Source organism: Tenrec ecaudatus, chromosome 11, assembly GCF_050624435.1.
Source record: "Tenrec ecaudatus isolate mTenEca1 chromosome 11, mTenEca1.hap1, whole genome shotgun sequence".
NCBI lineage: Eukaryota > Metazoa > Chordata > Mammalia > Afrosoricida > Tenrecidae > Tenrec > Tenrec ecaudatus.
The window spans coordinates 72,607,354-72,634,963 of NC_134540.1; the positions used below are offsets into that span (position 1 = coordinate 72,607,354).

The following is a 27,610-nucleotide window of genomic DNA, read 5'->3' on the forward strand; positions in this document are numbered from 1 at the left end:
CCCGGCCCCAAATCGACCGCCCCGCCCAGGTGGAGGCGGAGGAAGGCGGGTCTGCGGGGGAGGAGGCGGGGGCGGTTAGCGCCGCCGTAGGCCCCGCCCTCACGCTCTGTACCTGAGGGGAGCTTGTCCTCCACCTCCCGGGTGCCTACACTCCGCGTCCGTCCCGCGCAGCCCCACGTCCCGTGCGCACGCGTACCGGGCTCAACACGCTCTCTCGCGGGAACTACAAGTCCTGTGCGTGCACCCACGCACGAAGCGACGCGTACAGCCCCCTGCCTGCCTTACAGGGCGCCTAGGAGAGGCCTCTTCCTGGCCCATCTGCGCCGCGCAGGCGCACGCCCACGCAGCGCCGAGACGCCCACCCTGAGCGTCCCGTCTCCTAGTAACCAGCTGCAAACCCTCTTTTCCGCGCCGGCTTTCTCGTTCTCTGCCCGCTGCGGCCGCGCTAGCACAGAACGCGCATGCGCAGAGCTGGACCTCCTCGGACAGCCTTCCCTCAATTTAGAGCCCCCGTCGCTTCGCGGACACAGATTTACCGGATTTTAGGCACGGTTCTTGACCCACCACTTATAATCCCAGAGCTGCTCGCAGGTCCTGGGAAATTCGGTATGCTCTCTTGTTTCGGGCAAGCGTCTGAGTGCAGGTCCCGACCTCCTTGCAACCTCACGGGAGAGAGCAAGCCTGTCCCCGTGAACTGCGACATCATCCTTTCTAGGGAGTTTACGGACCCACGGACCCGGACAGCCCTCCAGGATCGAGTCAGGGAAGTGGCAAAACTAAAAAAGATTTCCGGCCGGTATTCCTTCTCCATATGCGAGTCCTCTTACAAAGCAAAACTGGCGTTTAACAAAAAGAATGGGGTGTACTACCCCACAGTATTTTATTTTATCCGTTACTGTCTGAGAACACTCCCGCGGTGTACTTCTTTTGACCATCTAACTACGTTAAACTTAACTATTATCTTAAAATGGGTTATCCGTTGGGCTGCTGAACCACAAGGTCAGCAGTTCGAATCCACCAGCTCTTCTCCGGCGGTGGGTACTGTAAACAATTACAACCTTGAAAACCTATAGTTGCAGTACTGTCCTGTAGGGTCGCTGTGAGTCAGAATCGACTCAATGGCAGTGAATTACCTTAAAGTTTATTACCTTAAAGTGGAGACGTGAGCTGTTAAGATAAAAGAATGAGCATTGCAGTATTTTGCCAATATTTTGGAACCCAACTTAAAATACTGTCTTAGCATTTCTTAATGTTTACTTTGCCCCATCTTTAAGTCATCCAAGATGTCTTGACCATTACAATGACTTTATTTCATCTTTTCCTGCAGATGAAAATAGATACTAGATTTTTACAGCAGCCTTCTGATGACCTGGGTATAGTATAAACCTGTGCAATCCAAAATTAAGCTCACATTTGAAGAATATTTCCTGTTTTTGCCAGGTGAGTCCTTTTTTTCCCACAGCGTAAAACTGACAAGCATAAACAGTTTTCATTAGAACTCATTTCTTCATAAAGTACATTAAACATAAGTGCCACGTTTTTCCAAGCTCCATTCTGATTTTTCATCATTATTTGCACCATTGCATTTTCTCATATTTTGCATATTTTGTAGCCTGAGATAAAATTGCATGTACTTAATAAAAAACAGACTCCCCAAAACCCTCCTGAAAAGTTATGTTAGACAGAATACTGCATAATCTTTTCTTTCCTCTTCATATACTAGGAATATCTTGAATCAAAGGTTCTCAACAGGTAGCGCTATTGCAAGAGGGAGGAATGCACTATCCGTTGGAGTTGAAGCCTTGTAGGTAGGGGACTTACTAATATAGGAAGTAGGATAACAAAAGTTTAAGCGTGTATGTAGACCATTGATGATTATAGAGGAGGATCATTTTACAGGCAAAGCAGGGTGTAAAGATTTCCCTTTTCTTATCCTTCAACCTAAAAGAAGTGAAAAATCCCTTCCTTGTATGGAAACCTTGTGTAGTAGCTCTGCTCTCTCTCCTGACAGATTACTGTCCCAAAGGTTTTTTTATACCCTCACTTTTCCTTCTTTTTGCAAGCTTTGCCACAAAATCTGTTTTGCCTTAGTTTTCTTATCTCCCAACAGTCCCCTTCTTAGGCCCCCGCCCCCACCAAAATAAATCTAGGACCCTTAAGTGAGTGAATTTTAACATACTTGATTATTGCCCCACAGCTCACTGATGATCTATGCATTTCCCTTTCTCTTAACTGGATGCTAGCTGGTTGTTCTTACGATTTATTCAAGTTCATTATTCTTTTCTTTTGATAATCCCATCCACTATATTCTTCATCTGCAAAATTATTTTTGTCCATGAAAAATCCATTTTTTAATATAAATCTTCTATTTCTCAGCTGATCATGCTCATGTTTTGTTCTGCCTTGTTGGGAATAAGAAATAGCTGTTTTAAATTTCTTGTGTGTGATACTTACGTCATTTCTGGATTTATTTCGATTTACTGATTTTTTTCCCCGCCTGCTTAGGGGTCATATTTTCCTGCTTGTTTTCATGGCAGGTAGTTTTTTTTATTTTAATTTTTAAATTTCTAATCCATCAGAGCAACACTGTTCAAAATAGTAGCCACTGGTTACTATTTAATTTCATGCTAGTAAAATTAAATACAATTAAAAATTCAGTCCTTTAGTAATAGCCAAATGACAAAATCAAAAAGCCACATGTTACTACTGTGCTGTGCAATGCGGATATAGAATATTTTCATCATCACAGAAAGTTATATTGGAGAACACTACTCTAGAGGGTTGCTTTTAAACTTTATTAATCCCCAAATAGTGTTTTGGACTAATTTGGTCCATTACTGAGCAAGTACCTTTCTGAAGATTTTACTCAGTATCATATTGGTGGAAACATGTACTATTCCTGGTCCTGTGTGAGCTGCAGAGATTGTGCTTACTACTTGTGGATGGCTTTCTTTCAGGCCCAAATAGTTTCCTTACACATTACACTGCTCAGTCCACAAAGACTAAAGATCAATCTCTGCAGAGTTCTGGTGTTCTACCTGTGCACGACCCTTCGCTCGGATTACAACTTCTAGCCATGGCCATTCTCTCCAGACTCTGAGCTGTCTTCTCAATTCATCAGATTCTACTTGACAGACGCCTGTTGTGTATTTCGTTTCTGTCATTATCATTCTTCCAACTGCCTGAAAACCATTGTTATATATGTTTTCTTTTTAAACGATTTAAGGGATAAGAAAATATCTGGTGCCTGTTACTACGCCATGGCTGGAAGCCCAAATCTGCCAGCTCTCCTAATCTCAGACCTCTTTCATTCATTATCCCCAACAGAAGTGGTTTGCAACGTAAATATTATTCCAAACTGAGGGAAGTATAAGTGAATATAAATGCAAAAACCCTGGAGCAGGAGAGGACTGGCATAAAATACGATGAAGAACAGTGATGAGATCATAGGCCTGGAATAGCTAGGAGAGGACTTTGGCATGACAGTGTTAAGTTGTATTTGATTACTAAAAAGTTGAATTTATACTGTGTACCCAACTCTTATATCAACAGCATTTGAGTAACTACTGTATTTAAGCTATTATAATAGGCCCTGGACTGTTCTATTATAGATTAGGTACAGGTGAATGGATTTTCAGGATGACTTCAGAAATGTCATGTCAATAAATGAATAAAGCGTGGTGGAGATGAAATTGCTAACTGTCAAATATACCACATTGCTTAGATATTTAAGAAATGGTAAATCATAGAAAGGAGTTTAATACTTTGACACAGAGCCATGGAGTCTGCTATAGTTGTCACAGTGCTGCTAGAGGGTCTTTGAGATTTTTTAGACTTCACTGTCTGCCCTGTGCCAGAAACTCTGTCTCCTCTGTCATCTGGTCAATTCTGCTAACCAATCTCTACATCTTTCAAAGCCCACCTCTTGCTTCGTACCTATTGGAAGACTTTCCAAGCCCTCCCTGTACATTGCTTACCTCTCAACAGATTAGGCATCCTTTGATAACAACTATATGGGCCTTTCTAGCTAGCCGTCACAGGAGTCAAATCAACTGCATCTATGGAAAGAGACAATGGAAAAGCTCCATCTCACCAGTCAAGACAAAACTGGGGTCTGAATATAAGAGGCCATCAATTGCTCATATGCAATTTCAAGTTGAAAAAAATAACAAAGCATGTCCACAAGGAGCTTGAACATCCTGCCAAAATTTAGAAATGCTCTCAAGAACAGATTTTAAACACTGAATACTATTGACCCAAAATAGTAGGGAGGCATCAAGAGAACCATCATACAAGGAGAGAGTAAAAGATAATTAAGACAGGAAAGGGTCCTATAAACTACATGAGGACAACTACGGGGATAACTGAAAGGGAAATTAGGGAAACAATCCATTTATCATAGCATTTGAAAGAATAAAATAACTAGGAATAAAACTAATCAGGAATGTGAAGGACTTATATAATGAAAACTATAAAATACTACTTGAAGAGATTCAAGAAAAACAAATGGAAAGATATCCCATGTGCATGGATTTGAAGGCTTAATATTAATAAGGTGTCAGTACTACCCAAAGCAATGTATACATTCAACATAATTCCAATCTAAAGTCTAACAAAATGTGACCAAAATTCTAACAGGCTTTACAGAAATAGAAAAATTAATCCTCTACTTTAGATGGAATGATGAGGCTTCAAATACCTTAAGCAATGTTAAAAGTGAAGAACAAAGTAGGAGGACTCATACTTCTGGACTTTAAAACATGATATAAGTGTTGAGCTGCTAACTGAAAACTAGTGGTTCAAACCTACCAGCAACTTTGTGGGGGAAAGATGAGGCTGTCTGCTCCCATAGAGATTTACAGTCTCAGGAACTCTTGTGTAGGGTTGCTATAAGGTTTGATCAACTGGATAGCAGTGTTTTTGGTTTGGCATAGAGTCACACAGTAGTCAAAACTTGCTTGGTGTTGTTAGGTGCCGTTGAGTCGGCTCCAAATCAGCCACACTGCATACAACAGAACAAAACAGACTAGTCCTGTGCCATGCTCACAATTGTTCTTATGTTTGAGCCCCTCAAAGCAGCCACTGGATCAATCCAGATTTTCCGCTGTTCCAGGACTTTACCGAACATGATGTCCGTCTCCAGAGATTGGTCTCTCCTGAAAACATGTCCAAAGTATGTGACAAAGTCTCTCCATCCTTGCCTCTAAGGAGCATTTGCTGTACTTCTTCTAAGACAGATTTGTTGGTTCTTTTGGCAGTCCATAGTTCTTTCAAAATTCACCAGCACAATTGAAATGCGTTGATTCTTCATTGGTCTTCTTTATTCAGTGTTCAATTTTTTTAAATCATTTTATTGGGGCTCATACAACTCATCACAATCCACACATACATCACTTGTGTAAAGCACACTTATACATTCGTTGCCCTCATCATTCTCAAACCTCACTTTCCACTTGGATTCCTAGAATCAGCTCATTTTCTTTTTGCCCCTCCCCCCTCTCCCCCCTACCCCCTCCCTCATGAACCCTTAATAATTTATGATTTATTATTTTATCTTACACTGCCCGGCATCTCCCTTCACCCACTTTTCTGTTGTCCATCCCCCAGGGAGGAGGTTATATGTAGATCCTTGTGATCTGTTCCCCTTTCTAGCCCCCCATTCCCTCCCGGTGTCACCACTCTCACCACTGGTCCTGAGGGGTTCATCTGTCCTGGATTCCCTGTGTTTCCAGTTCCCATCTGTACTGCTGTGCATCCTCTGGTCTAACCAGGTTTGCAAGGTAGAATTGGGATCATGATAATTGGGGGGAGGAAGTATTTAAGAACTAGAGGAAGGTTGTGAGTTTCATTGTTGCTACACTGAACCCTGAGTGACTCATCTCCTCCCCACTACCTCGCTGCAAGGGATGTCCAATTGTCTACAGATGGGCATTGGGTCCCCATCATGCGCTCCCCTCATTCACGATGATAAGATTTTCCCCCCGCCCTTGGTTGCTTTAAACCTGGTCCCCTCGGCCCTTCATGATCACACATGTTGGTGTGCTGCTTCCATGTGGGCTTTGTTGCTTCTGGGCTAGATGGCTGCTTCAAGCCTTTAAGACCCGAGATAAGATAGAATTGGGATCATGATAGTGGGGGGGGGGAAGCACTTGAAATTTTATGCAACAGATTTACCCAATGCAATGCATCCTTTGATCTCTTGACTACTGTTTCCATAAGCACAGATAGTGGATCCAAGCAAGATGAAATCCTTGACAATTTTAATATTTTCACCATTTATGATGTCACCTACTAGACCAGTTCTGAGTATTTGGGTTTTCTTTACACTGCGTTGTAATACTTAATGAAGAACTACAATCCTTGATTTTCATCAGCATGTGCTTCAAATCGTCCTTACGTTCATTATGCTACTGCGTCGTCTGCATATCACAGGTTGTTAATAAGCCTTTCTCCAATCCTGATGCTGTATTCTTCTTTATATTACCCAGCCTCTCTGATTATTTGCTCCGCATACAGATTGAATAATATTTGTATTTATTGGATTGGCTTGGAGGCAGATAGATAAAATCCTATCAAAGACAGCATTGTATTTCAAGGTAGATCTTGCAATGTCCTTTTTCGAGAATGAAAGCAACTCCATTCTTGATTATTTCATTCCCAACATAGTAAACCATATGATTTTCTGATTCAAAATGGCCAGTGCCAATTCATTTTAGCTCACTAATGCCTAGAATGTTGATTTTTATGTGTTTTATTTCATTTTTCACATCTTCCAATTTTCCTACTTAGTATATTCCAACTTCCAATTTTTAATTGAATTTTGCAGTTGTTTCTTCCCCTTTTGGGTTGTTCCCCATCAGCAAACGACGGTCCTGGAGGCTTTCATGCCACCCACATCATTATGGGAGACTCTGCTTTGAGAAGGCAGCTCTTGGTCTTACTTTGACTGCCTTCCAAGCTGAAGGGCTCATCTTCTGGCACGATTTCTGACAATACTCTGATTCTTTTCATGAGGTTTTCAGTATCTGACTGTTTTGATTCTGTCCATAAGTATTTCATTGTCTAATTCCTCAGAAGTGGACAGCTGATTCCTTCGTCATAGTCTGTCCTTAATCTGGAAGCTCTGTCCAAACCTGTTCATTTTGGGTGACCCTGCTGGCATTTGAAATTCCGCGGAGATAGCCTCCAGCATACAGCAACGAACAAACTGGCACAATACAACAAACTGACAGACAAGCTGTGGGAAAAGCTTGATATTCATGTTATAATAATAGATATAGACCAATGGAATCGAGTTGAGAATCCAGAAAAAACAAAAACCGCACATCTTAGATCAAGTGATTTTTTTGGTCAAGGATGTTAAATCCATTCCATAGGAAAAGAGAAAGTCATGTCAGTAAACAACGCTGGGGAAAATGAAACAGGATCTATGCTTCACACCATACTCAAAAATAAAAAATGGATTAAAGTCTTAAATGTGCACACTAAACCCATAAAATTCTTAGAAGAACAAACAGGGCAACATTGTTTGACCTAGCTTTCAACAATGTATTATTTAGTATGTACACAAAAGCACAAATAGCAAATAACAAAATATAAGAATTCAAACATTTGTTCATCAAAAGATTGAATAAAACAATCAAACCTGAAAAAAGCACGCTACTAACAGAGACAATCTGAAAAGTAGATACCAAATAAGAATCTGATAACCAAAATCTAGGTAAAACTTCAACAACTCAACAGCAAAAAGACACCCCAATCATAAAATGGACAAAGGGCTTGACTAGACATTTCACAAAAGAGGACATTCAAATGACTACCAAACATGTGACATGATGCACAGCATCATTCGCTATCAGAGTTGGAAATCAAAGCACAACGAGAGACCATTTCACAGCCACAGCAATAACTAAAGGAGCCTTGGTGGCACAGGGGTTATGCATTGGGCTGCAATCCAGAAAGTCAGCAGTTTGAAATCACCAGCCACTCTTGGGGAGAAAGAGTGGGCTTTCCACTTCTGTAAACAGTTACAGTGTTGGCGACTCACTGGCAGTTCCACCCTGTCCTACAGGGGCACTGTGAGTTGGCATCCACTCAGTGGCAGTGAGCGTGGTTTGGGTTTGTTCCACTTTTAGTGGAAATGCAAAATGGTTCAGCCACTGTGGGAAACAATTTGTTGGTTCCTCAGAAATTTAACAATAAATTACCACAAACACAGCAATTCCACTCCTATGTATTTACTCAGAGGACTTGAAAGCATATTTGCACACAGTGTTCACTGTAGCACTCTTCACAATAACCAAAAGTGGAAATAATCTAAATGCAAATCAACAGACAAGTAGATTTATTTTTTAATGTGGCACATAACATGCAATGAAATACTACTCGGCTAGTAAAAGAAATGAAGTCATGATACACTACAGATGGAGAGCTAGAAGACATTATGCTAAGTGAAATACTAAGTCAATCACAAAAGGACAAATATTGTATGGCCCTACTTATGTTTTTAGAAAACAAGACAGGGAAGATAGAGAGAACCAAACTTTATGACTGATTACCAGAGGCAGGAGAGAGAAGGGAGGGTGATGGAAATGTCATATTGATTAAGGGCAGTGCTTTGAATTGACAGGGTTTCTTAGGTATATGTATGACAACAAGTAAAGGAAAGTAGAGGGTAGGGAGAGAGTTGCTCATGAGGCCGTTGTATGCAACCAAAAACCTCATCAGACTTAGTCCCTTAGTTTGGAGATCAGGTTTTGTGGGACATTTAGGTTAACTAGCCTAATAACATGGTTAGTACTTTTGTTTCACTTTCTTGTCTGTTGCCTACTGCCTGAGGTCTTCAAGTGGTCACTCAGGTGTCACAGTTGGTCTCTAGTCAGCTAGAAGAAAGAGAGTGAGTTGGGAACAGGAAGAGGAAGGACATGGATGTGTGGCTAATGGTTTCTATGAACGACTCCTTCTTTTGTCATGAGACAGGAACTGGATGGTACCCAGCTGCCATTCCTGAACAATTTAATCAAAGATTCTTCCAGAGAAACCTGATCAGCAGCAAGAAAATGAAGGACAGAATTACAAATCTTCATGAAATCTAGACTATCTGGAACCATGAAGGTTGTATGAACCCCTGAAATGATTGCCCTGAGATTATCTTTAAGCCTTAAACAAAATATATACATTGAAGGCTTCTTCAAACCACACCATTGTTCAGCTTAACTAGTAAAATCATCTGCTGTCGGCATTAGTATGAGCCCTAGTTCCGTGCTGGGCTGCTAACTACAAGGTCAGCAGTTTGAAGCCATGAGGCTGCCCTCTGCTGTGATAATATACAGCCTTGGAAACCGACAAGGGTAGCTCTGCTATGTCCTAGAGCAGGGGTTCTCCACCTTCCTAATGCTGCAACCCTTTCATACAGTTCCTCATGTGGTGATGACACCCCCCAACCATAAAATTATTTTCATTGCTACTTCATAACTGTTATTTTGCTACTGTTATGAATCGGGCGACCCCTGTGAAAGGGTCATTCGACACTCCCCCCCAAAAGAGGTCGTGACCCACAGATTGAGGACCACTGTAAATCAGAACTATAAATCAGAACTGGGATGGAGATGTCTATATTGAATAAAAATCCCTGCTGGCTCTGTCCAGTAAATGTTGGACTATAACTGCAAAGCTAGTGGTTCACCAGCTACTTCTCTGGAGAAAGATGAGGCTGTCTGCTCCTCTAAAGGTATACGGCCTCAGAAACCAGTGGTGGTGGTGGTGGTTGTGGTGGTGGTGGTGGTATTGGTGGGTGCTGTTGAGTCAATTCCCATTCAGTGACATGCAACCAAACAAAACACGAACCAGCCCTGTGCCTCTTTATAATGTTCTCAATTTTGAGCCTATGGATGCAGCCACTGTGTCAATCCTCTTGTAGAAGGCCTTCCTCTTTTTTGATAAGATTGACGCTAATAGTTGATTTTATATAATGACTAGATAGTCTTATCAATGTGATCCAAGGAGCAGAACCCAGTTAAAACAGTTTCCAAGAGGATCTGCTGGCTCAGTTAAATTCAGGGCAGACAGGTCAGCTCAAAGTGTTTTGGTGACTGTTTGAGGGGACCCCAAAGGGATAACCATGACAGATTTTCTCAAAGGACACAAGACAACCTTTGGAGTTTATTATAAAGAAGTTTCAAGAAAATGGAAAACTGCACTGATGAAGAAAAGACCAGGAAAATTGTGCCAAGGGATTCTGTTCCCCATCATAATGATGTGCCTGGTCATGCTTTGAAAGTAGCAATGGCTGCCGGTGGAAATTTTGTTGGGAAACTTTAACCTTGATCTTGCCTTGTGAGGCCTCCTTTTGTTCCTAAAGTTAAAAATAAAAATGTTTATGGAACAAAATTTGGGTCCCTAGAGGATATACCCAAACTGCCTTTTTTTACCATGGTGGAAAAAAAGTTTACACTGTATGAGCCCCCAATAAAATTTTTTAAGAAAATAAGTTTACAGACTTTTATAAGGAAGGGTACAGAGATGGAAACACCGCCTTCAGAAGTATATAGCTGTAGATGGAGAATATGTTGAGAAATAATAGCTTCACATCATTGTGTTTGGATTTCTTTTTTTTTAAATCATTTTATTGGGGGCTCTTACAACTCTTATCACAATCCATCCATCCATCCATTGTGTCAAGCACATTTGTACACTTGTTGCCGTCATCATTTTCATAACATGTTCTTTCTATTTGAGTCGCTTGTAGCAGCTCCTCATTTTTCCCTCCCTCCCCCATCCTTCCTCCCTCATGAACTCTTAATAATTTACATATTTTTTCATGTTTTACACCTACCACTGTCTCCCTTCACCCACCCTTCTGTGTTCATACCCCTGGGGGTGTTTATATATCAATCATTATGATGGGAATCCTCCTTTCTCCCCCCCCCCACCTAGGGGGAATGAATGTGTTTGTTTAATAAAGGTCTCTATGACTTAAGCAAGAGTGCAGCTAATGAAAATGACTTTATGGGATAAATAACTAGGGACAAGCCTTATCAATATGATCCCAAAACAAGGTCCAATAAAAATGGTGGCTTCCAAAGGGATATGGTGGGCCAGCTAAGCTCAAGCAGACAGGTCAGCTCAGAAGGTTATGGTGACTGTTTAGTGGAGGGCCCCAACGAGGACTAAGATGCACCTGACCCAAGCCATGCTATTTTCAACCACTTCCTCTGCCTGTGAAAGTTGGACATTGAATAAGGAAAACCACAGAAGATGCATCTGAATTGTGGCGATGGCAGAGATTGTTGAAAGTAGAATAGATCGGCAGAAGAACGAACGAATATATCTTCGAAGTACAGCCAGAATGCTCCTTAAATGAGGAGACTTTGTCACATATACTTTGAACACGTTATCAGAAGAGGCCACTCCCTGAAAGGACATCACGCTCGGTAAAGTATACGGGCACTGTAACAGAGGAAGACTAGTGAGTGACGCAGCTCGACACCGGGGCAGCAACAGTGGGTTCAAACAACAGTGGTGACGATGGCTCAGGACTGGGAAGTGACTCATTGTTCGTGCAGAAAGGCTATGCGTTGGGACTGATTCTGTATCAATAATGTCTCACCCTCATACAACCAGAATTCACCTTCGAATAGACTGGTGAGGCTTAGGGAGGACATGTCATCAGGTAAAGAAATTCGCTAGGGAAGGACTCCATGTTTGGTAAAGGAGTAGCCACAACCATGGGGACCTTCACTGAAACGATACGGTGATCATGACAATGGACTCGAGCGTAGCGGTATTCATGACGACGGTGCAGAACTAGGCGGTGCTTCCGTGTGGGATACAGAAGATCGCTGAGTCGGCCTGGTGGTGGCTAACGACAAAAAGAGCCAGACCTGCATCTGTTTTCACCGTGTTTGTTCTGAAGACTATTTAGCAGTGCTTAGCCTTTAATCGTTATTTAGTCCATTAATAATGAGCTTAAAGCTCTTAGCAAAAATGATAGACAAGACTCAGGAGAGAAGTTCTATTTTCTGAAATGTGATGAGCCATGAGATCTAGCAATTAAATTCCTTTCAGGAAAGACTAGCAAAAGCATTTATAGAACTTACAACCCTTCTATAAAGAAAAAGCAAACCATGGGAGATGGAAGATGATTTTGTTTTATATCTTTAGCATTATCACCAAGACATTTTATTCAAACAAACAATGCCCCCAATTCGCGATATATTCACTTATTCCTTTTTTTTTTCAGCCATCAAATTGAAGGAAACCCTTTAAAAGGAAATTGCACACGACTTTGATATTTGTTCAGCGGCACCAATGGGATTTTCTCTGAGTAAAACTGCGACTCAGGTATCTGCTGTGCTCATGGAGTCAAAGGCCGATGACCACCTAGTGCCAAGGACTGAGAAAAGCAAGTTGAGACCAGTCATCCAGTTATTTCAAATCACCAAGAAAATCGGGTTTGAAGACACAGGTCAAGGAAACTTGGCAAGGGAAGAGGCCAGCACAGGCTCTCTTTCAGAGAAAGCCTTGGGCTCAGTAGTATATGTGAAAGAAAGTGATGGAGTAGAAATGATAGATATAGAATGAAGTTGTCAGAACCATTGCCAAAGAAACCAAGAACTGTTTTTGATTAAAATTGCTTTTGTCCTTCTGTGAAAGATATTGGGAAAAGTGCCATTGGTTCATGTCATCTGAATGAGATCTGAATGTAGGAAAACTTGAGAAAATAATGGAAGATTATTGATCATTTTTACTATTTATGAATCACTTTGGACAGCATTTTTTTTTGATGATACATATTTGAAATATGGTTGTTTTAGGGAGAAAATGTCTTCCAAAATGCTAGCAGTGTTGCTCTGGTATTATATTCTATCTTTATTTAAAAAGCAGCTTTTTTGGCAGCAGTAAATGGCACTAAAACATTTTAATCAAATTATTTCTTTAACAAGTTGTAGGAGGGAAAATAGTCTTCAAACAATTTGATGTATGCATATCATGTGATTTCTGGAACACTTGTGTTTTATTTTTCCAGTTTGGGATTTTGCTTTAGGGTATTTATCTTCATACTTTATTGCACTTTTGCAAAAGATTGTTGTAGATAAGTGATGCAAAGATTACTGGGTACATCATATACCTTCAGAAGCATTTCACATTGGAAATATTCCTTTAACAGTTGTTTTCCATAGTGAATCCATTTCAGAGTTAGAAAATTGTTATTTGCAATGTAATAGTTTATCTTGCAGATTTTACCGTTTTATACCATGCAGCTTTAATCTTAGAAAAACAGCCTAGTGTAAAAAAACAAAAAACTTTAGTTTTCTGTATATCAGTTTGCTATTCATATTAAAATAGCTAGTAGTTTGAAACAGCACTATTATCTCAGTATTGTTAGATGAAATAAAACTAAAGTGAACTGTAACTATATTATGTACGAACTGAACATGTGATATACTTTAATATTTAATGACCATCTCTGACATGCCACAGAGTAATCTTATTCCTTAATATTACTAAAAACTAAGAGGAAAAGACATGTTATTTGGGCGAGTGCCAGCATTTAATAAATCAGCAACATACTAAACAAGTGCTTTTTCTGGAAATATTGAACCTTTGGGGAAAGGTTTTCAAAATGTTTATGGAAAAATGAAATGAAAAGACAATGGAATTTTCCCTTTAGCTTTTGGAAGCCCTCTTATACACTTTAAAAAAAAAAAAGAGAAAGAAAGGGGGTGGGCATGTTGTAGAACAGTGGTTCTCAACCTGTGGACCAAGACCCCTTTGGGGGTCTAACACCCCTTTCACAGGAGTCACCTGATTCATAACAGTAGCAAAATGACCTTTATGTAGTAGCAACGAAAAAATTTTATGGTTGGGGGTTACCACAACATGAGGAACTGTATTAAAGGGTTGTGGCATTAGGAAGGTTGAGAACCACTGTTGTGGAACATAAGCCAATAAGACACTGCTTTTGATCATAAACAGAACATAATGCTTTGGGAGAGGAGAAATACATAAATCCTTTGATTGTTTGCCAGGTTTGCTACTGTGGTTAGTGCTGGGAATACAATGGTAACTAAAAATGGCCCCTGCCTTCACGGTGCTTTCTATCATGGGAGACAGAACATTAGATAATAATTATACCAAGGACAAATTGTGACATGCCATGAAGAAAAGGCATTTCACAGAGACATAATAGTTACATACAGAAATTTTCTTTTAATTGTGGGAATTAACGAAGTTACTCTGAGCCCATGATAATTAGCACTTTTGCAGTGACATGATTGTCCAAGATAATGAATGGTGTTCAGTGGGGAGAGAAGTAGATCAAGGCCAGGTGTTTAGCAGGAAATACTGATAGGTTGGAAGTGAGAACTGAGAAAGAAAAAAGGCTTTCTACTAGGAAAACCTAGCTGGATAGAGGTTCCCTAGAAGCAAGTGAGCTCAGCAGTTTTTGGAGATACCAGGTTTCCGAGGTAAATTGGAGTTACGTATGTGGGACTGAAAATTTGTAAGGAGAATGAATGTATAGAGTGAACCAAGTCCAGAGGAACTGCGAGCAGGGCTTCTTACAAAGGTGACTGAAGAGTTGGCAGTGAGACTGGAGTGAAATCAAGACAGGATACTCTCACGGTTCCCCACAGAAGTCTTTCAAAGTGGAAGCAATTAACTGAAAGGTAGAGGAGGTTTGCAAGCCCCATTGGGTGATGCCATCATTGACCTGAGCAAATACAGTCTGATGGAATAATGGAGGAGGCCATGGGGAAGTAGGTGGAAGAATACGTGGGAAGGGAGGCCATGGAAACTGGATTGGTAGTGACTCTTTCAAGGAGCTTGGCACCGAAGGGGAGTAAACAATCAGAGGTGCAAAAAGGTGACTCACCGTAGGATTGTGAAGAAGAAAGCATGTTTGAGCATCGGTGGAAAGATCCCAGTGGAGGAGCTGCAGACTGATCAGGAGAGGGGGTAAAATTACCAAGAGACTAGTCTCTGAGCAGGAGACTCTACCATTTCAGCACGAAATCTGAGGGTTGGGTGGTGGTGGGGGAAACAGCATCCTGGATTTAGAGAATAGAATTTAGAGATGATGGAAGAACGTAAGCAGCACACAACAGTATTGTGTGGCTATTTCTGGTGATAACTGGGAAAATGACGGCAAGATATACTCCGAACAAAGGCCACTCCCCAAAATAATACAAGAATGAAAAAAAATCAGATGTTCGTCCAAAAGGGCAATTTAATAAGTGAAGTGTGACTGCATTTCTATTTTAGCTCTCTATGCTGCCATATAGTATCAGCATTAACAAATTATGAACCCAAGAGGCAAGTTTTGGTGCTTTAGCAGGATGAAGGAAAGGTTGATTTCTGTTGAGACTAAAAAGAGATGGATGGCCACACTGCCAGGCTGCTCCTTTCATCAAGAGATGAGGTACGGGTTCATTATGCCACCTTTTAAATGCAGGCAAGCTTCAGTTTTGTTTTGACCAATAGAGTGGCATAAGTGGTAGTTCCAACATTAAATCTGAACTGATGTGCCCCCATGGGCAGCTAGCTACTGCCAACCACCAGAATGTTAATAGGGCCATCCTGAATCTCCTAGCTCTGCCAATCCATGCTAAGTTGAAGCCCACTGAGCAAGGCTGGTGAAACCCACAGAGGAATCACCTCACTTAGCTGCATAATCGTTAGGAAATAAATTATTGTCTTAAACCACTAATTTTTAAGGCAATGTGCTACCTACTTGGTGCTAACTTTTCTTCCTACTTTTCCTCTGCAACCTTGGCTGCTGGGAAATTCCCCATTAGATTAAACCACATTACCAACTGCAAAACGTTGTCTCCGTGTTTGCTCTTCGACCCGCCATGGCCTGTTAAACCATCTTTATATCACATTTACTCCTTTAAAGGCAAACTTTTGAAATACTAATTCGCATCTTTAAGTAGCATTAACTAACTGACTTTGGGAGTACTGTATTTTTACACAATTAATTACATGGCTTCACAAACCCTTCTCCCTTTAGGTTCCTACGTGTGGTGTGTGACACGCAAACACACAAACTCAAAAATAGCGTAATCTGGGGAAAATAAATACCTCATTGTCATACGTCTAACCTCTTTAGCAACAACTTTAGGACAGTCTAAAACTGCTTGTCTCTCGAGGTCTCGGAGGCTTTAATCTGCAGGAACACGGTCTCATCTTCCTGGGAGCAAGTGGGGGCTGATTGTGGAGGTTGGCAGTACAGCGCCCACCAGACCCCAGGAAACTCAATTGAGAGGTTCAGTAAAGGGCTGTTACTACTCCAGCACGCGTGACTCGAGCCGTCCGGATTTCCAGAGCACTCCACTTCACGAAATGCCCCAACCTGACGCGTCTGCCTCGCCCATCTCCGACCCAGGTGACCTTGGTCTCCGCAGTGTCTCCCGGGAGCTGCATCTGAATTAAGGGCTTTATTATTTTCCACACTTTTAATCGAACACCTCCGCTCGGGAGGTGGCCCGTCGCCACGCCTCGGCCGGCCAGTGCCCTCCTCCCGCGGGCGGGGCCCGGCGACGGGGCGGGGCCGGAGATGGGGCGGGGCTAGAGACGGGGTGGGGGCAGCGACGGGGCGGGGCTAGAGACGGGGTGGGGGGCAGCGACGGGGAGGGGTCGGCGACGGGGCGGGGCTAGAGACGTGGTGGGGGCAGCGACGGGGCGGGGCTAGAGACGGGGTGGGGGCAGCGACGGGGCGGGGCTAGAGACGGGGTGGAGGCAGCGACTGGGCGGGGCTAGAGAAGGGGTGGGGGCAGCGACGGGGCGGGGCTAGAGACGGGGTGGGGGCAGCGACGGGGCGGGGCTAGAGACGGGGTGGAGGCAGCGACTGGGCGGGGCTAGAGAAGGGGTGGGGGCAGCGACGGGGCGGGGCTAGAGACGGGGTGGGGGGGCAGCGGCGGGGCGGGGCCGGCGACGGGGCGGGGCCAGGCCGTGGGCGGAGACTGCCGGGTGTTCCGGTACACACGCTCTTCTCCCGCAGCAGTCGGTACCTGGCCGCGGCACGACCGGAAACAGCAGGTTAGTGAGGCCGGAAGCGGGCTCTTCAGGGTCACTTCGGGGAATGTTGGGGTGCCGGGCCGCACGCCGAGTCCCTCCGGCGCGGCCGACGTCCCTGACCGTCGGGAGGTGAAGCGGCAGGCGGGCACCTGAGACCCGCGTGCGCGCCCGCCGCCGCCGGCCGCCGGCCTGGGTGCTGATGGCACTGCAGCTTACGACGGCGCTGGGAAAGACCTAACTCCACGAGGGAATGGTCCCCCGAACACAGAGTAAAGAACGTGGGGCGTACTGCATCCCAGCTGTGTGCACGCCCACAGAGAGCAAACCAACAAACAAGAGCGAAATCAAACACGCAAATGGCCATAATGAGATTCCGAGTGAGTTATGTATTGTACAAGAGTTAGGTAGTAGAGTCCCGGCAGAGTTTTTAAAAGGAGCTGGACCTGCGTAGAGAAACAGACGGAACCGTGATGTATTTTGCCTTCTATTTTGTGTTGCAGAAGAATTGCTCTGCAGAGTTGTAACAGCAAAGTGATCCTGTGTTGCTGTTTCGTGCCTTCCAGTCCATTCCGACTCAGGGACCCTAGGGGCAACTTATAGAAGACGCCACCCTGCCCCACGCTCACACTTGCTCTATTTGCGCCAATTGTTGCAGCCACTGGGTCAGACCTCCATGTCGAGGGATTTCCTCTATTTCGCTGGCCATCCACTTGATCAAAAGTGGTCTCTCCGAGCAACATGTCCAAAGTATGTGAGATGAAGTCTCACTGTCCTCACACTAAGGAGCCATTCTGGCTGTACTTTTTCTAAGATCTCTTTAGTCTTCAGCCGTCTATAGCATTTTCAATAGTCTTCGCCAGCATTATAATTCTCAAGAATATGGACATAAGATTATCCTATGAGGAAAAATGATAAAGTTGGCCATTAGTGCATCTAAGTAGAGATACGACATAAATTTACTTTAAAGAAAGAACATTTTATCAGGTCTTTGAAACTTGATTTTACCCCCCCAACAACTAAAGAAAGATGTGGCATGTACACTGAAGCATGGAATAAAAGAAATGTTAGGTTTTTCAGGTGGGAACTACCTTGGTCCTTGGCTTCTCACTAGAAAGAATTCACACCAAAGCTTGGTTTGTGATCCAAGTGGGTTTTTATAAAGGATAGAAGACGTTTCGGGCTTTGAAGTAAACAACACAAGCACCCTCTTGGCACTGCACACCCATGTGATGGCCTGGGGGGTGTGTGTGAGAAAAGGAGAGGGAGACCTTGAGGCCCCCAGGAACTGGAAGAGAGGGTGGCTTTTTTTAAGGCCTCCTATTGGGAGGTGTGCTCAGTGGTGCTGGTTGACTCCATTGGCTGATTTAAGCCCACCTGACCTACATTGGGGTACACCCAGGTGTACAGCTCACTTAGTAGCTTCCCTGGCTGGGGGCCTGAATTGGCCTGTGCCCGTTAGCCTTTATCGCCTTCCAACTTCCTGTAGTGGGTCCTATCCGGCTACCTACCAGAAACATGTTTTTCTCAAACCCCTAAACCAAACTCCCTGCCTTCAAGTTAATTCTGACTCACAGTGACCTGTATAGGACAGGGTAGAACTGCCCCTGTGGGTTTCCAAGACTAAATCTTTACCTCCTGGGAAGCAGCTGGTTCAAAATGCTGACCTTCCATTTAGTTGACCCACTAAGTCAATCGAATTCTCCAGGAGGAGAAAGTACAGGGTTTTAAGGATAGGATATTTCTAAGTCCCAGGAGTCGAGGTGGTTTCCTCAGGGTTTCTCCCATCATACATTGCAACCATGTAACTCCCCCCATTTTGTACTCATCAAGGAAACTTAAAATGAAATGGCTTGTCAGTGTAATTGGACTGATCTGAATACCCATTTGACATCTTACAATTCTCTTTGTGAACTAATAACTTGGCTTTTGGGGTTTTCCGACACTTACATATCAGGGCATATTCTTTCACCTTCAGGGTGTATGTCTTCAAATGCATAGGACAGTTTCTGGCACATAGTAAATCAACCTCACCCCTTCAACTCTTCTGATCTTTGCTCAAATGTCACCTTTTTAATGAGGCATGGCCTTACAAACTTAATGAAAATTGCAGCCAGTTTATTCTCAATGCACATATCCGATCCTGCAAGTGCCAGCTGGAAACTCTTGGCTATCTATTCCGTTTTCACTCCTGTCACAGTGGAAGAGCTATCCTCTTCTGTTGAAGGCTGCTTCCCTACCTGAACTGTAGATCCCAGTGTTACCACTTTGTCAAGGACCTCTTTCTTCCTCTTATTTCCTTCCCAACTTTCCCCTATCACTTAAACTCGCTTCCCTTTTTCATCTCAAATACTCTCTTAATTCTACATTCTCTTCTGCCCTTATCTCTTTTACTTCTCAACCAGACTGTGTCTCCACTCTGCCACACTCTCTTGCCTGGTTCTTTGCAAGATCACTAACACCTTCTTTGCTCAAATTCTAGTAGACTCTTGTCCACCCTTGTGTTCTTTGGTCTTTCTCAAGCCTTATCTGTTAAACTATGCACTCTTCAAAGCATTTTCTCTGTAATAAGATTCTCTGAGATGAATCCTGTCATCAATGGCATGTCACAACTAAGGCATTTGCTTTAGGTTATTCAGCTGTTAAGGAAAAGAGTGGGGATTTGAATCCTGGCAGTCTAACTTGAGATATTAAGTATTCCATTAAGTTGTTAGGTGTGACTCAGCAACCTTGTTTGTCACAGAACTTGATCCTGCTCAGTCCTGCACCATCCTCACAGTCATTGGCTGTGAGCCCGTTCTTGCAGCCACTGTGGCATTGAGAAAGGATCTCCCTTTGAGACCCATTGAGAAAGGGTCTCCCTCTTTTTCACTGTCCCTCTATTTCACCAAGCCTTTCTTTCTCCAGTGATCGATCTTTCTTGATGATATGTCCTAAGAAAGGGAGATCAAGTGAGCTAAAGAACATTTTGGCTCCATATCGTCCAAGACAAATCTGTCCATTCTTCTGGCTCAAACCCACTGGCATTGGATAGATTCTATCTCATAGCAACCCTATAGGGTCTCTGAGGCCATAAATCTTTATGGGAGCAGATTGCTCTATCTTCTCTCACAGGTGGGCTGGTGGCTTGAACCACCAACCTTGTGGTTAGCAATTCAACAGGTCCCCCTACAGCCCCAGCAGGGCATCTTAATTCTTTTGGCAGCCCATGCTATATTCCATATTTTTCACCAAAATCACAATTAGAATCAATCAATTCTTCAACCTTCTTTTTTTATTGTCCAGTTACCACCTGCATCTGAGGACCACTGGAAACATGGGATGGGTCAGTTACACCTTATCCCTTGAACTGACATTGTTATCTTTTGATACTTTAGAGAGGGCTTTGGCCGCAGATTTGCCCAATGTGATGTGTCATTGGATTTTTTTCTCCCCCCGGTTGCTTCCATGGGCACTGATTGCTGACCCAAGTAGAATGAAATCCTCAACAACTCCAATTTCTTCATCACTTATCATTGACGTTTGTTGATCTAGATCAGTGTTTCCCAAAGTGAGCTAACCCGCCCCCGAGGAGGCCCTATGCAAAAGCAGATACCTACACTCCATCCTGGAATATGGGCTATTGTACAGAAGTTTTTAATTGCCAGGGGGACACAGTAATTTTTCTCTGCTGAAAGTAGGCCAATAAGTTTGGGAACCTATGGTCTAAAAGGACTTTTGTTTTCTTTTGTATACTCCATACAGGTTTTCGCCTTCACCAGTAAGTGCCTTGTACTCTAAACGGCATGATTCTTGTCTTTTCTCTCTCACCCTTACTCAGCCCATTACCAACTACTGTAATTCTCCAGGCTTAGGTTGGTAGGTAATATCTTTAAAGTGCAGATCTGATCATCTGCTCTCTTATCAGTCTTCAAAATAAAATAAAAACCATTACCATAAAAAACAAAAATGTCTTCAGTGACTTTCCCATCGTCCTCAGGGCAAAAGTTTAAACATTTAACATGGACTTTAACACGTGCCATAATGTGTGTGACCTCTGCGCCGGCCTCCAGCCTCTTCCAATTTCCCATTCTTGCACATCTGAAGTACCAGCCAACAGAGTGAAATTCTTTGAGTGAATCTTGTTTTCCTTTTCCTCCAAGTTTCTTCTTACCCCTTTCATCAGTCTTCTACTAATTGACACTCTATTTTTAGTTACTGGTTTGCTTTATCTCCCACTGGATTATGAGTTTACTAAAGGTAAGGACCAGTCTACCTCCTTAATGTCTCATATCCTTCTCCTTCTCTGCCTGCTACCTCAGTTTAGACCCTCATTGTCTCTAGCTTGGACAACTGCATTAGTCAACTCCTCCTTTGGCCTGACTATAGACTTTCATAGCCCATTCTATCCCAGTTCTTCAACCAAAAGGAAAATAATGAACCTCCTGAGAAGCCGAAAAGGTTATTAAAAGACGAACCAAACTCACTGACCTGGAGTTGATGCAGACTCACAGCGACCCGTTAGGGCACTCTTAACAGGAGTAGAAAGCCCTGTCTTTTCCCCGAGGAGCAACTGGTGATTTTGAACCGTCGACCTTGCGGATCACAGCCCAATGCACCACTATGCCACCAGGGCTCCTGATTAAAATACCAAAGCTAGTCAGAATCCCCCATTCTTATATCTAACATATTCAGCCTTTTGCCACCTATTTCATAAGTGCTGCTAACAGAATTGTATGAAGTATCCAAATATAATGAACTTAATCATAGCTTCTCTATATAATCCTCTATACTCTAATACAGAGCTCCCTGATCTCAGGAACGCCATTCTAACTCAACAGTGATCTAGATAAAAGTTGTGCTGCTAATGAATCATATATCACAAAGTCAAATAGGGATTTAAAATGTATTCGTTGTCTCAGTAGGTACTCATAGCCACCGTGTGTGTGCAGAGTAGGCTGTTTCCTAGAGGGTGTGGCTTTGGGAAGCAGACCACTAGACCTGCCTTTGTGGGTGCCTCTGACTGTGTTAGACCTGCCAGCCTTTCCACTAGTAGTTGAGCGCTTACCATTTACACAACCCAGGGTCTCCCCACTTCCCCCTCCCCCCAAAATGGATTACAGTGTAATAATTCAGACTGTCCTCAGATACTCATGAGTACATTGTGGATAACACAGAAAAACTAGAAACAATCTGAAATTATAAACTAAACCATGGATTGGGTTGTGATACATCTGGCAATTGGCTATTAAGCAATTAAAGGTGGGTTAAGCATCGTTAGGGTTGAGTGAAGTAATAGGGCGCTACTTTTGGTGGAAGGAGGAGCCTTGGTGATATAATGGGTATGTATTGGGCTGCTAACCACAAGGTCAGCAGTTGAAAACCACTAGCTGTTCCACTGGAGAAAGAAGGGGCTTCCTACTCCAACAGTTAGTTTTAAAGACGCAACAGTAGTTCTAACTGCCTGGTTGGTTTGCTGTGAGAATCAACTCGATGCCACTGAGTTTGGTTTGGATGTGTGTACACATGAATGGGAAAAGAACAGGAACAACCAAAATGCTAACGGACTGTCTGCAGTAGTGGAGTGTCCAGTTTAATTTTATTTACTTATTCAGTAGTTTTATTAGCATACAATTTACATACCACACAATTCAGTAGTTTAAATGTATGAAGTAGAATTTTGCAATCCTCACCACAACCAACTTTAGAATATCTTACTCAATTCATTCTTGTACCCATCATAGCTCCCCATTACCCCCAATCTCTCCTGCCATAACCCTAAGGAACTATTAATCAAGTTACTGTTTCTATGGATTGACCTATCTTGGATTTCATACAAAGAAAATAATATCCCAAACCCAACAATGCAACAAAATGAAATACTGAAAAACCTCAAGAGAAAGCAGAAGGTAATAGAATGAAGAACAAATTAAAAACGGGTCAAAAGGAAACCAAATGATAAAATGATAAATTTTACCCTAACTACATCTATAGTAATCCACTTTCAAATGTACTCTGAGGGTGAGACTATTCACATCCCTGTTCAATGGTCAGAGAAAATTCGATGGATGCTTAATCTCTGAAGGGACTTTGCCAAAGGATTTGGGACATTCACTGTCATCCATAGCCTTCTGCAGACCAGGTAGAATTTAAGCTCTAATAAAATTGCCTCTTCTGATCTTGAATTTTATTATTTATAATCCTTGGATCACAAAGGCTGGTGTGGATTTAGAAGGCCCCACTTGTGATGCTTTAAGATCCCAGATACTATTCTTTCTGATAGCCTGGCACGGTGGAGATAACCTTATCGTCTTTTTGCTAATTTGTTTTTACTTTTCTGATTTTTCTCAATAAGAATTTCTTATTTGTGAATTCAAAAGAATTTGTTTGACTTTGGGATGTATTATATAATGTATTGGCCTTAGACTTTGGGGGGAAGATCTCTGGCTTTCTTCTATTTGAGCTGAAAGGATTTGAGATTGGAGATCTGTCATCGTTTAGTGCCTTTGACCACTCCATTGTAGAGTTAGTTGCTAAAAAGTTTGGATATGGCTAAAAAGTAAGAAAAACAACTCAATTAGGTACTAGAAAATTAGCTTAGTTTGGATTACATAACCAAGAATTGGTGACTAGAAAGTGGAATTTAATTTTCCATTTTAACCAATTAATTTATCTTTCATTTTTAAAGGCATGCTGATCCCATTTTCAATGAAGAACTGCTTTCAGTTACTTTGCAACCGTAAGGTGCCAGCAGCTGGCTTTAAGGCCACAGTAAAAAATGGGCTTATTTTACAGTCAGTTTCCAGTGATGTTTACCAAAATCTGGCTTTCGAAGATTGGATCCATGAGCATATGACTCTCGAAGGCAAGCCAATTCTTTTCTTTTGGAGAAATACACCCTCCATTGTAATCGGTAGGCATCAGAATCCTTGGCAAGAATGTAATCTGACTCTGATGAGAGAAGAAGGTATAAAACTGGCTCGAAGAAGAAGTGGGGGAGGCACTGTCTACCATGACATTGGTAATATCAATTTGACTTTTTTTACCACCAAGCGTAATTATGATAGGATGGAAAATCTGAAGTTAATTTTGCGAGCTCTGCATACCATCCGACCCCAGCTGGATGTGCAGGCTAACAAGAGATTTGACCTTCTCCTGGATGGACAGTTTAAAATCTCAGGGACTGCCTCTAAGATTGGCCGGGCCACCGCTTACCACCATTGCACTTTATTATGTAGTACTGATGGGGCCTTCTTATCTTCTGTGCTGAAGAGCCCTTACCAAGGGATCAGGAGCAATGCCACGGCTAGCATACCTTCCTTAGTGAAAAACCTTTTGGAAAAAGACTCCACTCTGACCTGTGAAGAACTGATAAACGCTATTGCCAGCGAGTATGCTGCTCACCATCAGATTGATAATCACATTAACCACGTAGACCCAGCGGATGAGACACTGTTTCCAGGAATAGGCAGCAAAGCCAAAGAACTACAAACTTGGGACTGGATCTATGGCAAGACCCCAAAATTCAGTGTAAACACGTCCTTTAACATCTTAGATGGACAGTCACGCGTGGAAATTAAAGTACGCATAGACATAAACAATGGAAGAATTCAAGGCTGTAATATCGAAGCACCTGCACATTGGTTGCCCCTGGAAATATGTGACAAATTAAATTCAAGCTTTATTGACAGTAAGTTTTGCCCAGTGGAAGCTTCTTTGCTAACAAATATATTACTTAGAACATGTCCTGAAGACCATGAACTATATAATAAATGGAATATTCTCTGTGACAAAATCAAGGGAATAATGTGACTCAAAAGAAATGGCTTCATATTGACAGTGTGGATGAAAAAAATAAAAATTTTAAGTGTGCATTGCATGTCAATTAAAAAAAGGTCTTAAGCATCTTTCAGTAACTTCTTCCCAATTAGAATTACCTACCCCCATCCTTATCCATAGTTTCTACTGACCTCAAAATACATGTTGATCTTAAGACCTAGCATATATTTACTCTTTTAGCTCCGTCCTCTGCGACCATGTGACCTCACCGTTCTGTTTTCCTTACCACTCAGAGATACACCAGGAGAGCTGGTGGCACAGGGGGTAAGCCTGGGGTTGCTAACAGAAGGGTCAGCTGCCCCATGGGAAAAAGATGGGGCAGTGGGTTCTGTAAAGATTTACAGCCTTGGAAAGCCGTTGGAGCAATTTTGTTCTGTGTTACTGGGACCCTCTGAGCTGGAGTCAGCTCCACGGCAATGGGCTTGGTTTGGGGTGTTGAAGGGTTTTACAGTGAGTCCTGTTATAAAGCCGCCATGAGCAAGAGCAAGTGATACAAGAAAACCAGGCGGCGAGGATGACGAGGGCAACGAATGTACACATGTGCTTGACACAATGGATGGATGTCTGCATTGTGATGAGTTGTATGAGCCCCCAATAAAATGTTTTTTTTTAAAAGAAAACCAGGCAGAAGTTTCATTGCCTTTTATGAACCAGCTTCCGAAATAACATAACGTCACTTAAAAAAAATCATTTTATTAGGGGCTCATACAACTCTTATCACAATCCATACATAGATCAATTGTGCCCAGCATATTCGTACATATCATTCTCAAAACACCTCATCATCATTCTCAAAACACCTGCTCTCCACCTGAGCCCTTGGCATCAGCTCATTTTCACCCTCCCTCCCCTGCTCCCTGAACCCTTGATAATTTATAAATTATTTTGTCATATCACACCATCCAACACCTCACTCACCCACTTCTCCGCCATCCCCCTCTCCCTCACCCTCCCTCTACCCTCCCCATATCACCACTCTGCACTGGTCCCAAGGGGTTCATCTGTCCCAAGCTCCCCGTATTTCCAGTTCCTATCTGTGCCAGTGAACATCCTCCAGTCCAGCCAGATATGTAAGGTAGAATTGGGATCATGATAGTGGCGGGAAGCATTCAAGAACTAGAGGAAATTGTATATTTTCATCCTTGCTACACTGCACCCTGACTGGCTCATCTTCCCACAGCCCTTCTGCAAGGATATGTCCAATTTCCCCCAGATGGGCCCTGGGTCCCCACTCTGCACTCCCCCTCATTCACAATGCTATGATTTTTTTTTTTTTTGGTCTTTGACACCTGATGCCTTGTGATCTCACAGGCTGGTGTGCTTCTTCCATGTGGGCTTTGTTCTCAGTTAGATAGTTCTTTATCTTCTAGCCCACAGGACCCCAGATTCTATCTGGGGAGACAGGACACCAGGCAGGGAAAGGAAGGTGGCCATTTGGATCAAACTTCAGTTGCCATCAGGGAAGCTCTTGCAGTGGTCACAGAAATTGAGGCTGTTTTGGAAAGGGGCTCTATGTGTCCGCATGCCTACATCCTAGGAGGGGGTGCCACTGGATGAATGTCACCTAAATACTGGGCCAGCCAAACGCCTGCAGCCACGATGAAGGATCAAGATCCTCTGGAAATGATTCTTCTCAGTGGTCAAGTCGATACTCCAAAGCCAACCTCCCCCATTGTCTGGGATCTGGGGCGTTTCACTTGCTGTTCCCGTGGTAAGCCATCGTCGCGGCACCTGTGGGTTCTACCCCAGGCCTTCCCAGCCATGGTGTTCAAGGCACTTATAGAATATGTATTTGTATCCCCCCACGCTGCTGCTCCAGTGTTTTTATGCTTGCCCTCAGTTCTCCATGGAACCAGGTCTTGGTCCCCAACCACTCCACTGGCATGTGCATAGATGAGCTTGCTCAGGTCCGCTGACTCTGAGCTGCAAGGCTTAACAAATGTACAGCCAAGGTGAACTGGATTTCAAAATACACTTGAAGGTTTCCCAAGGCCAGTATCTTCCTTAGGACAAAGTTAACATTGTGCTTTTTTCTGTTTTTTTTTAATCCCCAAGCCCATCTGTTTCTTATGAACACTCTAATCCATGATGATTTCCCTCCTGAAACTAGGGGCAGGGTTAACATTCTAATTCAGCTCCATGCTGTCCTCAGTCAGTTGCCCTTGAGTCAAGGACGATGCATGACCACTCATTTGTTATAGAGGAGAACTGCTCCATAGGGTTTTCCATCTGAATGGAAGCAGACTGCTCACCCTTTTTTTGGGGGGTGGGAGGAGTATTGCTGTGTGGCTTAGTAGTTGAGCACCAAGTGTTTGTGCCACCCAGGGACAAGTATGGAGACATACTTGTTGCTGTCCCTGGGTGCCTTGAAGTTGTTTTCCAACCCATAGTGACTCCATGGGACTAAGTAGCACGACTCTCTTGGTTTTCTGGGTTGCAGTCTTCATAGGAGCAGATTAGCAGGTTTTCTCTCGTGGGCCATTGGGGGGGACCAACCCTAATTCCTTGGTAGCAGCCGACTTAGATCCTTGAGGCCTTCGTTATCTTCGAACTGACTGCCACCGAGTGTACCTGCTCACAGCGCCCCTGTCCGACAGGCGAGAATGGCCTGGGTGCGTTTCTGAGCCTGGAACTCTTCACAGGAGTAGAAAGCAAGCCGCATCTTCCTCCCCTGGAGCAGCTGATTGTTTCCAACTGTGGTTAGCAGCCCAACCTGTAACCAGCACACCACCAGGATGCTCAAAATAAAAGTGTTAAAATTAACTGTGATTTGGAA

General features: G+C 43.1%; 2 protein-coding genes across 2 annotated transcripts; both read left to right on the top strand.

The window, feature by feature from the left end:
• The first annotated feature begins 360 nt into the window (after positions 1-360).
• Positions 361-13,278, top strand: C11H2orf15 (chromosome 11 C2orf15 homolog). Its single transcript, XM_075563217.1, has 3 exons — positions 361-606; positions 1,328-1,440; positions 12,242-13,278. Exon 3 carries the CDS (start codon positions 12,310-12,312, stop codon positions 12,580-12,582), a length of 273 nt encoding a protein of 90 aa, XP_075419332.1. The 5' UTR covers positions 361-606; positions 1,328-1,440; positions 12,242-12,309; the 3' UTR covers positions 12,583-13,278.
• Positions 13,279-16,963: 3,685 nt separating this feature from the next.
• On the top strand, positions 16,964-24,863 carry LIPT1 (lipoyltransferase 1). Its single transcript, XM_075562561.1, has 2 exons — positions 16,964-17,040; positions 23,684-24,863. The coding sequence occupies exon 2, from the start codon at positions 23,686-23,688 to the stop codon at positions 24,805-24,807; it is 1,122 nt and encodes a 373-aa protein (XP_075418676.1). The 5' UTR covers positions 16,964-17,040; positions 23,684-23,685; the 3' UTR covers positions 24,808-24,863.
• The last annotated feature ends 2,747 nt before the right edge of the window (positions 24,864-27,610 follow it).

Bases quoted from the DNA above. Each gene is read 5' to 3' on its own strand.
- C11H2orf15 (XM_075563217.1), top strand. From the start codon at position 12,310: ATGGGATTTTCTCTGAGTAAAACTGCGACTCAGGTATCTGCTGTGCTC.
- LIPT1 (XM_075562561.1), top strand. From the start codon at position 23,686: ATGCTGATCCCATTTTCAATGAAGAACTGCTTTCAGTTACTTTGCAAC.